The sequence below is a fragment of the Anolis sagrei genome, chromosome 6, assembly GCF_037176765.1.
Source record: "Anolis sagrei isolate rAnoSag1 chromosome 6, rAnoSag1.mat, whole genome shotgun sequence".
Classification (NCBI taxonomy): Eukaryota; Metazoa; Chordata; class Lepidosauria; order Squamata; family Dactyloidae; genus Anolis; species Anolis sagrei.
The window spans coordinates 21,535,512-21,550,521 of NC_090026.1; the positions used below are offsets into that span (position 1 = coordinate 21,535,512).

The 15,010-nt window shown below is 42.2% G+C and overlaps 1 protein-coding gene across 2 annotated transcripts in view; it reads left to right on the forward strand.

Moving 5' to 3' along the window:
• The window catches only part of LOC132777926 (tubby protein homolog), a 29,051-nt gene extending 18,040 nt beyond the window's left edge, over positions 1-11,011 (forward strand). For both annotated transcript variants that reach the window (XM_060780479.2, XM_060780478.2), the window contains exons 11-16: positions 529-711; positions 2,434-2,546; positions 4,453-4,567; positions 7,442-7,540; positions 7,667-7,838; positions 10,255-11,011. In XM_060780479.2, coding sequence (XP_060636462.2) covers positions 529-711; positions 2,434-2,546; positions 4,453-4,567; positions 7,442-7,540; positions 7,667-7,838; positions 10,255-10,388 — 816 coding nt within the window. In that variant the 3' untranslated portion in view covers positions 10,389-11,011. The remainder of the gene's footprint in view (positions 1-528; positions 712-2,433; positions 2,547-4,452; positions 4,568-7,441; positions 7,541-7,666; positions 7,839-10,254) is intronic.
• The last annotated feature ends 3,999 nt before the right edge of the window (positions 11,012-15,010 follow it).

Here is a 15,010-nt window from a genome sequence, read left to right on the forward strand (position 1 = left end):
TGGCATTTATCACCTTTTCTACTGAGCACGATAGCCTCAGATAACTAATCAGAGGCCCCTTCACACTGCCATATAAAATCCAGATTATCTGCTTTGAATTGGGTTATATGGGTGCATAGACTCATATAATCGAGTTCAAAGCGGATAATGTGGATTATTTGCTTTGATTATCAGGATTATATGACCGTGTAGAAGGGACCAGAGTTTCTAGAGAAAATTCAGGTTTTCTCCTGAGGACAGTAAAATCATAGAATAATAGAGTTGGAAGAGCCCACATGAGCTATCCCAGGCATGGGCAAACTTTGGCTCTCCAGATGGTGTGGACTTCAACTCCCACAATTCCTAATAGCCGATAGGCTGTTAGGAATTGTGAGAGTTGAAGTCCAAAATACCTGGAGGATCGAAGTCTGCCCACACCTGGGCTATCCAGTCCAAAAGTCCAAAATACCTGGAGGATCGAAGTCTGCCCACACCTGGGCTATTTCATTCCATCAGTTTCCTTTCCCTCCCTCTCTCTCTCCTTGACAGTCTCCAAGTGAGGAACCCAACAACCCGCTGTCCCTCAAAGTGGGTGATGTTGAAGAATTTGTTCTGAAACCTGCACCTAAGGGCAGTATTATCCAGTGCCGCATCACACGGGACAGGAAAGGAATGGACAAGGGCATTTTCCCATTCTACTATCTACATCATGAGCTGGAAAATGGAAAGAAGGTATCTGTGAGCTAAAACAAACAGTTTTAAAAAGAAAAAAAACTACAATCAGAATACATTATAAATATTTAAATGTATACTTTGTTGGGCAAGTGGGCTTATTAACAGAAGTCCCTCCTCATAAATGCACAGCAGAGTAACTTATTAGCAGCAGCATGACTCAGCACCAGTAGCCTAAAGTGATAAAAATAACAAAAACACACAGACCAATGTTATTTCTTCCTTAGGAGGCTTTTCTTTATAGCATAATATCGCTGCACTATTTACAAGAACAACATTTCCATAACATGAACAAAGTCCTTTATACTGTTTCAACACTGGGCTTCTTTCTCATGCAGATAAACAGCTTCACTCTCACAGAGCCTCCTCTCACACCGAAGTTACACAGGAGCTTCACAAAGTAGCTTTATACACAGCAGACTTCACACACAATGGTCTTCAACCTGGGGCTTCTCTTACTAAAGCTTCTCACACTAGGCCTTCTCATATTGAGACCTACTGAGGCCTTTCTCCCACTGAGACCTTTCTCCCACTGAGGCCTTCTCACACTGAGGGCTCTCTCACACTGATGCCTCTCACACTGAGGCAAACTAACACTGAGGCCTACTAACACACTGAGGCCCTTCTTCCAAAGAGATCTCCCACACACAGAGGGCCACTAAGCTATAGGCACACCTGCTTATGTTGAACTGCAGCTTTTGCTGAGTCATTGCATCCATTTAACCCTTTCAGTGCTTGATTCACATTTTTGTAATTAAAACTACCTTGTTAATATTTAATATTTCTGACACACTTTGCCTTACCTGGAGGGCATTACCTGTTCGTTGTCCAGTGATTGCTCTGAACATATACAAGCAGTTTTTGAGTTACAAACATCCTACTGACAAACAACTCAGAGTTAATTATGGGGGTAAGACAACAGGAAGTGAGGGCCCATCCAGGCACCCCTTTATTGGAGGTGTCTACGGACAACGCCGGCTCTTTGGCTTAGAAATGGAGATGAGCACCAACCCCAAGAGTCTGACATGACTAGACTTAATTTTAGGGAAAAACCTTTACCTTTACCTAGACTACATACAGGGGCGGCTCAACCCATTATGCAAAGTAAGCATTAGCAGTATAGTTGATTTTGCCCAGGGGCGCTCTTGAGGTGCTCTTGGGGGAAAATAGACCTTGACATATGCGAGTTGTAGTTACTGGGATGTATAGTTCACCTAAAATCAAAGAGCATTCTGAACTCTACCAATGATGGAATTGAACCAAATATGGCACACAGAACTCCCATGACGAACAGAAAATATATATCAGTGATTGGTTTGGGGGGGGGGGGGCACCAAAATACTGTATGCTTACCATTGAAAATTACCTAGGGCCACCTCTGACTACATATCCCATGGTTTTATCGACTGCGGTCGGTGGGAGTTAACTTTTAATGAGGGCCAGCATGGTGTTGTGTTTCAAGTCTTGTACTACAACTCTGGAGAACAGGGTTTGAATTTCTGCTGGCATGTGGAAACCCATTGGGTGGCCTTGGGCTAATCACACTCTCTCAGCCTCAAAGGAGGGCAAAAGCAAACCCCTTCTGAAAAAAAAGAAAAACTTAAAGCCTTAGGGATGTCTTAGGGACTTGAATTCACACAAGAAAAAGGAGTTCAAAGACTGTATCTGAAGAATGAGTCAAGCACAAACTAGTATCACTGACTCCTATGTCTTCTCCCTCAGCACTTCCTGATGTCTGGACGGAAGAGGAAAAAAAGCAAAACCTCAAATTATCTCATTTCCCTAGACCCTATTGATCTGTCACGGGATGGAGACAACTTCATTGGAAAAGTCAGGTGGGTCCATTTTCAACCCTGCTATCTTCTACAGTTGGGAGTAGTAAGGGGCTGAAATTAGATCGGCTAATATAATAATAATAATTTATAACTTGCCCTATCTCCCCAAGCTAAGCCTCTTAGGGACGCAAATAGCTTTTTAAAACCTCACTTTCCAAGTAAGGTAGAATTCATTATTAATTAGGATAGTTGCTGCTGTGTGCCTTCATTCCAGTCTTGAAGTGACCCTAAGGTACACAGAGTTTTCAGGTCTAGATTTATTCAAAGGGGATTTGCCTTTGTCTTTCTTTGAGGCCGAGAGAGTGTTGCTTGCCTAAAGTCACCTAGTGAGTGCAAACTGCTATACCTCTCTTTCTGAATTCTGGATTCCTTTCCTCTGTTTTCTCTGTTTTTCTTTCTTCCTTTTCTCCCGTCTTCCCTTCCTTTGTATTGTTTATTTCACAAAGACCCGGAGGTTTCTTGTTATGTTTATGTGACGCATTACACACAACACACAAACGTGTTTCAACACAAGCTGTAATCTCTCTGCTAGTCATGTTTTAGTGATTTCTAGATTAGGAAGGGAAAGTTCCATAAATGAAAGCAGGCAACTGGGTTGGGGCAGCAGGGAGGGGTGGTAGGGGCACAAATGGTGGTAGAGCAGTGGTTCTCAACATGGGGTCCCCAGATGTTTTTGGCCTTCAACTCCCAGAAATCCTAACAGGTGGTAAACTGGCTGGGATTTCTGGGAGTTGTAGGCCAAAAAAAACCTCCCTTGCTTTTAGCAGTACCTAATTTCTCTAGTCACAGCTAAAGCTATTTTCGAATTGCTTAGGTAAACAATGAGCTAGGCTGACAGTTGGCAGCTCACGCCAACCCGGGGCTTCGAACTTGCAACCTTTTGGTTGATAGATTTTATAATTGCTGATGATTTACTAGCTGTGTTAAACCTCAAGAAGGCCACATATTAAGCAAAGGATCCATTTCAGCTCTGGAAAACGTGCATATGTATATATGTTTAAACGATGGTATTAGAATATAAGGAAGACAAATCGAATAATGAATAGATGCCAATGAAGGGAAAGCTTGGAAATCCAGTATGCGTAGTTTAACATTCATGTATGCAATGTCAGTGTAATTATGTTAAGTATTATGTTGCATTATGTGTAATGTATGTTTGTGTTTCTTGTGTGATCATTTTCCGTAGAAATAGAGTGATGAATTTAAACTGGAGGTTTGTCGATTGTTACGGGACTTTAGTATATGTATATAAAGCAGGCATGGGCAAACTTTGGCCCTCCAGGTGTTTTGGACTCCAACTCCCACAATTCCTAACAGCCTACCGGCTGTTAGGAATTGTGGGAGTTGAAGTCCAAAACACCTGAAGGGCCGAAGTTTGCCCAAGCCTGATATAAAATCACAAGAATAATTGAGGAGGATGGCAGTAGGCTGGCAAATTGGGCAAGGAATCTGTTTAAGATTCTAGTGTCATATGAAACCCTGCTGTTCTTACCTAAATGAACACTATATTGAGCTTCTTAACAAAGCATATCATAGAATTTTGCAGGAGTAATGGCTAGAGAAGTGTAGACCTCCAGTACATTTCTATGCTCAACCTCCACCAAAGGTTGAGTACAGAATTGCACTGGAAGCCTAGAGAGAATACTTCTATAGACATTGTACAGTCATGCAGAATTCTATGGCATTTAAAGCTCTTCTCATATAACTGAAACTGTTCAATGAGCTTGTGTTATAAGCTAACCTTCTGTACAATTTCCAGGATCCATGGACTGGGAAATATGAAATTCTAGGGCCCATTTTTGGGTTCATTTGCTGAGTTGTTTCTTAGGTCGTTGTGGGGCCAAGTTGAAGAAAACATAGTAGAGTGTAACATGCTTCAAATAACACTTTTTTGACTCCCTTCTAGATCCAATGTGCTGGGAACTAAGTTTACTGTGTTTGACAACGGGATCAATCCAGACAAGAAACCCTTCGTTCCAGAAACAGCTGACTTGCGGCAAGAGTTGGTTGCTATTTGCTATGTACGTTTTGGTCAAGGGAAGGCACTTTTATCATGAGCGAGGAGTCTGGATATTGTTGAAGGCTTTCATGGTTGGAAACACTGGGTTGCTGTGCGTTTTCCGGCCTGTATGGCCATGTTCCAGAAGCATTCGCTCCTGACATTTCGCCTGCATCTACGGTAGGCATCCTCAGAGGTTGTGGGGTCTGTTGGAAACTTGGAACATGGGGTTTATATATCTTCCTAGTTTCCAACAGACCTCACAACCTCTGAGGATACCTGCCATAGATACAGATGAAACGTCAGGAGATAATGCTTCTAGAACATGGCCATACAGCCTGGAAAACTCACAACAACCCAGTCTGAATATGACTAGCTCTTGGGCAACAATAAAGATGTTCTTCCCTGCACGGTCCAGAATAGCCATCTCTAAAAAGAATGGAGAGTACAGTCAGCGTTCTGTATCTATCGATTTTCCTGTATCCACGGATTCAACGAACCATTTCTTGAAAATATTCTTTTAAAAACAATCCTTGATTTTCCATTTTATATAAAGGTCACCAATTTACTACAACATAATAGGAATTGTGCAGCCATGGATTTTGGTGTCCATGGAATGATCTTGGAACAAAGGGTCCGCTGCATTGCACTTCATAGATCATTGGGATCCAAAATAACAATATATTTGCTGGGAATCAGAGCTTTTAGGCTCAAAACATAACCCTCACTTTGGGTGATTCTACCATAAATACAGCAGAGTGCTAGAAGGAGGCTTTATAACCAGCAGAAACTTATGCGTGGTGAGTCAGGATTAGGTTCAATTCAACAAGATGGCTCAGGATTGCAGAGTCACAACTTTAGGTTCAAAATATTTACTGAGGTAAAAAGAAATCCATTCTAGATAGAAAAAGGTCTTGGAGCTAACTATCTTACTAAGCACATCTTCTAAGGAAGGTAAAAGGATAATAAAAAGTATCCATGCAGCTACATTTTGCCTGGAGAAAGGCAAAATGCATCCTTACTGGAGACAAAGGCAAAAGAGAAAGGGCAATGGCGAATGATTACATGGCCAAAACCCAGGGCAATTAAAATACTTTTAAAGAAGAAGTTACCTCATCCCTCACAGAGATTCCATTGCTCCATCTTCAAAGTGGGGAGGATAGTGGCAAGCAAGAAGAGTAAGGCAAAGCCCCTTCTGGGAAAAGCATCATAGGAACGTGGGGAAAGGAATCCCGCACTCTAATCCTATATCTAAGTCTAAACTCATTGAGGATTGGAGACTTGTGCAGTCCAGGGATGAAACCCGACAATATTTTAGCTTCAAGCTTTTACTGCCAGTAATTAAGCTTTAGGAGAGGCTTTTTAATCTCTGAGAATAAGGGGAAAACTGTACAAAAACTGGGAAACCAACAATGGTGTCCTGACGAGGGAGAGAGCATGGCATTTGTGTTGGGCTGAATTTGCTGCAATAGCTCTCATTCCTTGTATTTTAAAAAAATCTAATAGGCTTGTGACTTAAATATCTGAAAAATCACTTCTCCTTGTATCAGCCTGCCTGACTTGTCAAAATTATCAAGGAAGATCCTTTGCCAAGTACCTCATGTAAAGGGAGAAAGAACTTCTCAGTCATAATACCGCACTTGCAGTATTGTGAAAATTGCAGCTGGCACCAACACTGCAGTCTTTCTGGCGCCCTGAGCCTTTTTATTTGAATGGTCATTTTAACTGATTTAAATGATCTGACAATGATAATTAGTATCTTCCCTGCATATACAATGGTGATGATTGGTGATTTTGTTTGGTTGCCTATACCATATTTTGATCATACTCTTATATGCTGCCTTAATGTCTGCAAGACTGAAGGTGACTTTAAAATACAATCTCTCTGGTCTCTGAGGACTCTTCCACACTACCATTTAATGCAATATAGAGTTGCATTAGCTTGCGTGCATCCACACAATGCTGATGTCTCCTAGGCAACATCCTTGAAGACGGCCAATTCTCTCACACCAGAAGCAACTTGCAGTTTCTCAAGTCACTCCTGACATGAAAAAAATGTCCTGTTTACTTCCTGGTTGCTGCCATGTGACTGAGCAAGACACCTTAAGAGGAGTGGAAAGGGGCTTGCTCTTCTCAAGCTGCCTTGCTCAGTCACATGGCAGAAGCAAAAAGTAAACATGCAGTCAATCAGGTAATGTACATTTTTTCTATTTTTTTTGCAGGTGGCTGGGAGGTGGAAACCAGACCCATTCCCAGCCATCCCAAACCAGTTTTGGCATGGTTGGGCTGTGGAGCTGCTGTCCAGTCACAATAATTGTCACAAGTAATTGGCAGCATCCTGTCTGGCAACAATACAGCTCCAAATCTGTCTGTTACATATCAGTTCAGAGCTGCATTTTGTGCCTGGGTGGAACTGCCCTGCAGGAGAGAGGAGCTGCCAGGCACAGGTCCATCATATCTTGGTCCCAGAGGCTGGTGAAAGACCCTGCCTCCATTTCAACTTCCCCTGCTGTCATTACAGAGAAGGAAGAGCAGCTAAGCATAGTTCCATCATACCTTGGCCAGTGATGGGTGACCCTGCTCTCCATGTTCCAGCTGCCATTGCTCTGGCATATGAGAGATGAACAGCCAGCATCTCATTAACTTAGTAGCTTCCTACAATGCTATTGCATTTTCATTTTATGTTGTGTCTTACTGAGATTTTAATTCTGGAAGCAGGGAACTGTCAAATCATTGATTTATAAGTTGCCCTACGAGCCTTGTTGACTGAAGCATGGGGTATAAATGCACCGTCTGCCTATGATTATAGAGTGAAAATGAATAATGACATTTCACTGACAACTCCAACAAGGTGATGTTAATCCATTCCTTTCTTTGTGACACTGCCTCCTTTCAGGAAACCAATGTTTTGGGATTCAGGGGCCCACGAAAAATGACCGTGATCATTCCCGGCATAAACACAGACAACGAGAGAATCTGCATCCGTCCAAAGAATGTGAGTGCTTCTTTGCAAGGGGATTAGTACTCTCTTCTCTTCCCTCTCATCTCATTACCTGTCACAGGTAATAACTGCCAATATAAGACAGACATCTGCTTTCTGTTTGTCCATCTGTGCCTGCAGGAACATGAGACCTTATTGACACGATACCAGAACCGGAACATGCAGAACCTGATCAAACTCCAGAACAAGATGCCTGCTTGGAACGAAGAGACCCAGTCATATGTGCTCAACTTCCATGGGCGCGTCACACAGGCATCTGTCAAAAATTTCCAGATTATTGCAGAAGATAACCGTGAGTAGTGGTTCACAGAGTTAGAGGAATATATATATAATAGTAGAATTCAATATTTATGTTGTCTTCTCTAGCTAAGAGAGCTAGTTGTGTAGTGGTTTGAGTGATGGGCCAGGATTCTGAAAAATCAGTGTTTTAGTCTCTCCTTGACCATTGAAACCCACTGGATGGTCCTGGGCACATCATATACTCTTAGCCTCATAATACTAATACTACTAATCATCATAATCATATTTATTTCTATCCCACCACCATCTCCCCGAGGGACTTGGGGTGGCTAACAGAACATTCAAGGTGTGACATGCAAAATATAAGTGCAAAGCAAGACATAAACAATAAGCAGTCAACACAACATCATAAATACACAATATCCCCTGGTAAATAAAACAATAAAATACAGCATTTGCTGTAGATAAAACAGCAGTATTTGATCTCAGAATTGTAAAGTGCTAGTAAAGATTCTAAAAGTCCGCATATGTATTATTAGAGAGTCAAAACATGGTCGAAGGCTTGTCGGAAAAGCCAGGTCTTTAATTGTATGCAGAAGGTTTGGAGGGTGGGGACGTCTCCTCAGGAGAAGGCATATGCAAACCTCCTCCAAAAAATTCTCATCAAGAAGACTGTACTATTGCTTCAACATAATTGAGATTCAGCTTGAAATCTTAAAATAACAACACAGTATTCACCAAAAAAGGAGCCCCTGGTGGTGCAGCGGGTTAAACTGCTGAGCTGCTGAACTTGCTGACTGAAAAGTTGCTGGTTCGAAGCCAGGGAGCAAGGTGAGCTCCTGCTGTTAGCCTCAGCTTCTGCCAACCTAACAGTTCAAAAATATACAAATATGAGTGGATCAATAGGTACTTCTCTGGCGGGAAAGTAATGGCGCCCCATGAAGACATGCTGGCCACATGACCTTGGAGATCTATACAAACAACGCCGGCTCTTTGGCTTAGAAATGGAGATGTGCACCAACCCCCAGAGTCGGACACGACTAGACTTAATGTCAAGCAGAAACCTTTACCTTTTCTATTCACCCAAAAGGAAATCCACAGGATTCTCTAGTATAAGAAACTCAACATCTAAACAATGGACATGGCGTTTTATAGTAATTAAGCAACTGCTGTTGATAGATGCCAGACTAAGACAAATTTGTTGCCTGGGATAAAGCAATAATAGCACCTATCTTGAGCCACTCAAATCAAGATACAAATATGCATGCCCAAACTATTTATTTTGTCACTAGAGACAGAAAATCCCTCTACCATCTTTATTGTCTCTGGTGCAAAAGCTTACTAAATATGTAACAATTTAATCCTGTCCTTTAATGATTTCCAAAGTCTTCTGGCAATTGGTTGCCAACCTGTTAATCCTAATGATAAGACCAGCCCCCTTTTTGACAGGCCATAAATAAAATAAATAAGTGTGTGTGTGTGCATCTCAAATGAAGCAAATAAATAATGGAACAAGTTGTGCAAAAACTTATTGACGTGAAATAGTTTCAATGCTATATGAATAACCTTGTATAACCTTTCTTTAAAAATCTCTGTTCACAATGTGCCACATACTTAAAAACCAAAAGATGCATGGTATAAACCAGCATTTCTCAATCTGGGGGTCAGACACCTGGGGGGGGGGGTCGCGTGGGGAGTGTCAGAGGGGTCGCCAAAGATCATCAGAAAACACAGTATTTTTTTGTTCATGGGGGTTCTGTGTGGGAAGTTTGGCCCAATTCTATCATTGGTGGGGTTCAGAATGCTCTTTGAGTGTAGGTGAACTATAAATCCCAGCAACCACAACTCCCAAATGTCAAGGTCTATTTTCCCCAAACTCCACCAGTGTTCACATTTCGGCATATTGAGTATTTGTGCCAAGTTTGGTCCAGATACATCATTGTTTGAGTCCACATTGCTTCTAGATGCAGGTGAACCAAAAACTCAAGGTCAATGCCATCCAGTATTTTCTGTTGGTCATGGGAGGTCTTTGATTGTAGGTGAACTGTACATCCCAGCAACTACAACTCCCAAATGACAAAATCAATCTCAACCCCACCAGTATTCAAATTTTGGTGTATCAGGTATTTGTGTTAAATTTCATTCAGTGAATGGAAATTTATCCTGCATATCAGATATTTACATTATGATTCATAACAGTAGAAAAATTACTGTTATGAAGCAGCAACGAAAATAATTGTATGGTTAGGGGTCACTACAACATGAGGAATTGTATTATGGGGTTGCAGCATTACAAAGGTTGAGAAACACTGGTATAAACAGAAATCAAATTTTGCAGAAGAGAGAGCAAGATTAAAGTAGATGCTGGGTGCATTGTTTTGGAGATGGGTTGGTAAGAGGAACTGAGGAAAAGAGTTTGTGAGAACAGGCTATACATATGAATGCATCTTTTTCTCTCTGGCCTCCAGCTGACTACATTGTGCTCCAGTTTGGCCGTGTGGCACCCAACGTTTTCACTATGGACTACCAGTTCCCGCTCTGCGCCCTTCAGGCATTTGCCATCTGCCTCTCCAGCTTTGACGGGAAACTTGCTTGCGAGTAGAGAGCCAAGCCAAGCAACTTCAATTCTCCAAATCCCTGTGGTTTTTGCTCCAGATTGCTTCTTGCTTCCTCATAAAGTTGGATACAGTCCAATACATTTCTAGTACTGCCTTCCTTTGAACCTCTGATTGTCCCATCCCTTGTCAGGCTGGACCTCCAAATGACCTGTCACTGTCAAGTTGGCTTGTTGGCTTTGCTTAAGTTTAAGTTCTGTTGAGCCAAGTTAGCCTCACGCTTTTCTAGAGCCCTTGACTTTTCATCTTGCATTTACTTCTGTTCTTTCTTTCTTCTTTACTTGAATTTCTCCCCACATTCACAAACTGACCTGTACAACCTAATCTTTCAACTTCCCTACTTTGGCTCAGGTTCTAACATTCCTCCTACCAACCTTTCCAAAGAGCACCTACCTGCTAAAGAAACGGGCTATTTCACCTCATATGGACCACCGCTTTGTTACTTGAAACAGCAAACACCAAAAGAACAATCATTTCTGCCAGCTTCACACATTCAGAACAAGAGAAGAGGCAGCCACTGAAAATATAGACTGAAACTGCAACCCCACCTGTTCTCCCTTCTTTATCAGATTGCGTAATAGATTGGAAATAAAGTTTACTGAGAGTTCAATACTGTTGTTGATTTGTTTTTGGAAATAGAGAGGCCTAATAACAAATGTTTCTGGAGGAGATTGACTTCTACAAGCTGTATCTTCACTGTTTTCTTTCCCCTACAGTGACACTGTATATCACATTTTTGGAAAGGCTTTCAATGTGGGATGTCTCTTCAGTGGTTCCTGAATGTCTTTGGTGTTAGGGAAAACTTCCCAAAAATAAGCAGAGCATCCAAAAATACAAATAGGATACTTATAGCTGAGCATCTAGTTCACAGCAAGCAGAGCGTGAAGTGCTGTGTTTATTTTTATTTATTGTGTCAGGAGCGAACCAAAACAGTTGTATTGCATGAAAAAAAACAGACAAACAAACAAACAAAACACAAAATTTGCAGACTTGGTATTCTATTAAATGTCCTTTGACTAGTATCTGGCCACTTGGAGTGCCTCTGGTGTTGCTGCAAGAAGGTCCTCCATTGTGCAGGTGGCAGGGCTCAGGCTGCATTGTAGTAAGTGGTCAGTGGTTTGCTCTTCTCCACACTCGCATGTTGTGGATACCACTTTGTAGCCCTATTTCTTAAGGTTGGCTCTGCATCTCATGCTGCCAGAGCGCAGCCTGTTCAGCGCCTTCCAAGTCACCCAGTTTTCTGTGTGCCCAGGAGGAAGTCTCTCATTTGGTATCAGCCATTGATTGAGGTTCTGGGTTTGAGCCTGCCACTTTTGGACTCTCGCTTGCTGAGGTGTTCCAGAGAGTATCTCTGTAGAGCTTAGAAAACTATTTCTTGATTTAAGTTGTTGGCGTGCTGGCTGATACCCAAACAGGGGATGAGCTGGAGATGTCACTGCCTTGGTCCTTTCACCATTGGTTGCTACGTCCCGGCAGATGTCAGGTGGTGCAATACCGGCTAAACAGTGTAATTTCTCCAGTGGTGTTGGGCACAGACACCCCATGATAATCTAGCATGTCTCATTAAGAGCCACATCCACTGTTTTAGTGTGGTGAGATGTGTTCCACACTGGGCATGCATACTCAGCAGCAGAGTAGCATAGCGCAAGGGCAGATGTCTTCACTGTATCTGGTTGTGATCCCCAGGTTGTGTGATATAGCAGTAAACAATTTAGAGCATAATTTATGTATTTATTTAAAACTTTTGTATCCCGTTCTTCTCTACCTCCGTGGAAGGACTCAGAACGGCTAACAGCAAAAATTCAATGCTATACAATACAATAAAGTACATCATAAAACAACATTCAATAAATAACTTCTAAAATGCATATAAAAACAGTTCATCAAGTTAAAAACATCATCCATCTCATCATCAAACTCAATCCAATTGCTGTTATCAATTACCACTTAAACCGAACCAGGTCATCCATCAATCTGTGAATGCCTGATTCCACAGGGAGGATTTTAACTGTTTCCTGAAGGACAGGAGGGAGGGGGCAGACCTAATCTTGCAAAGGAGAGAGTTCCATAGCCGGGGGGCCACCACAGAGAAGGCCCTGTCTCTTGTCCCCTCCAAGCGCGACTGTGAAGGTGGTGGGACTGAGAGCAGGGCCTCTCTAGAATATGTTAACATCCAAGAAGGTTTATAGGAGGAGATGCGTTCGGACAGGTAAACCGGGCCGGAACGGTGTAGAGTTTTGTAGATTAAAACCAGCACTTTGAATTGTGCTCGGAAGCTGATTGGCAGCGAGTGGAGCTGGAGTAACCAGGGAGTTGTGCACTCCCCGTACCCCGCTTCCATAAGCAACCTGGCTGCTGATCGTTGGACTAATTGTAGCTTCCGAGCAGTCTTCAGAGGCAACCCCACATAGAGTGCATTGCAGTAGTCTATTCGGGATGTAACCAGAGTGTGGACCACTGCAGCGAAGTCAGACAAGTCAGGCAAAGATGCAGAGTCCAACTTTAAAAATCACAAAATGTTTATTTACATTAATAATCAATAACTGCACGTGTTAATAGTAAAGAACTGGGTCTAGGCTAGTCTAACACTCATCTCTTCTAAGATTTCAAAGAGGGAAAAACCACTCAAGCACCACATCTCTGACACACATGCAGAAAGCGATCTCAAAGCATACAGCACATACAAAGATGTAGGAGAACTGAAGTCAAAGTGAAGGTTTGCAGTAGAAAAGTACCCATTCTACACAACCAATCAGAATGAGAGCATAGACAGAGGAGAGAAGAAATAGATACATGCTCAACTGTCATACAGGAGACATGGGGGGAGAGAAGCCCTCAGACTATTCTAATACTAACTTCTCATTGAGGACTTGAGACTTGGGCAGTGTGGGGTCAAATCCCAACAGGGGTCAGTTTAACAGGGTGGGAAATGCCCATTAAAAGAGGACTAAGTATGTATAGTCTTTCAGATATTATTGAACTATAACTTCCTATGAGAAGCCACTGTTTATCCGTACTGCAAAATTATGGCAGTTTGGTTCCACATTAACTGCCATGGCTCAATTCTAAGGAATTCTTGGGTTTGCACTTTTGTGAGATGTTTAGCCTTGTGAGATGTTTAGCCAGAGAACTCTGCTGCCACAAGAAACTATACATCTTATTATTCCACAGAATGGAACCATGGCAGTTAAAAGTGGTATAGAACTGCGATGAGTCTGTAGTGTGGATGGTCTATTAGCAAGCATATCAATTACGGGTGGTGGCAGTTTTAATCCCACATCATCTAGAAGCCTAGATGTTCCTCAACCTTTTCAATAAAAACTGAAAGATTAGTTTCCAAGCCAATTCAATCACGATCCCATCTAAAGCAATGTGTTCTGTCATGCGCTGGGCCTGTAACAGCTGTCTTTTCTATAGGACGTATACTTTGAGCCCAGTGGGAAGCTGGGGAGCCTCAAAGAGAGGTTCTCAGGGATTTTTCTGAAGTAATGGTCTTTAGAGTCTTTAATGATACAACGAAGTCTTTATTATGGAACAAACAACAACGCTTCAATGGTTCAAACAACACTTCAAGGCTTTCTTATACTCTAGTCCTCAATGGACTGGTACCTGATTTTGATTAACTGTACTTTCTCTGTAGGAAAAAACCCTATTTAACCTCTCCCAGGCTGTTTACTATCTATGCCTCATTGGTGTGGGTCCTACTACCGATTCCAAATGTGTCTGGGTATCGAGTAAACCTACCAGCCGAGGCTTGTAGATATTTCAGATGGAGTTCCGTGGATCTGTAGTGCTGTCCTCCGTCAGAGAATTCTCTGAAAACCTCAGGGTTGTTTTCCCTCTGTTTGCTGTGAGGCTCAGAGGCTGTGAGCTCTCAGCCAGAGCCTTGGGACTTTACCCTGAAATTTCTGTTTCTGTTTCCCCGGATGTTCTTGAGAAAAGAAGCTTTTCTACGGGACGAGCTGGTCTACGTCCTATAGTTTAGCTTCCTTATGTGAGACTGCCCAAAAAATGGCTCCTTTCCCTCCCAGAGCCCTGAACAAGGGGCAGAACCAAAGCTTAATTATGATGGACAGGAGGCCTGCCCTATGACTGCAAACAGATAACAGAAAGAAAATAAAGTTGGAGCTCCTGGTACACAATGGGACTAAAGTTCATTACCATTAACTTGCTTCATTGTTCTTATTGGGAAAAACTGCAAAACCCTATCCTTACCCATTGTGTTTGGTAGTATTCTAGGGCCCTTCCACACAGCCATATAACCCAGAATATCAAGGCAGATAATCCACAATATCTGCTTTGAACTGGATTATCTGAGTCCACACTACTACATCACCCAGTTCAATGTGGATTTTATACAGCTGTGTGGAAGGGGCCTTACTTCTTTGTAAGTATGATCTGGATTACAGTTGATCCTATATCATATCTATGGATTTCACATCTCTTTAGCCTGGGAGCATGACTGTCACAGGAAAAAAAGCAAGGGATTATATATGTCAAGGTTGGTGTTCTTCAGAATGGCCACACCTTAAGCCTCTACCTATTATGTCCTTGCTTCATCTCATGATGACTAACGACTACACTAGCTTTGATGACCATGTTTCATTAG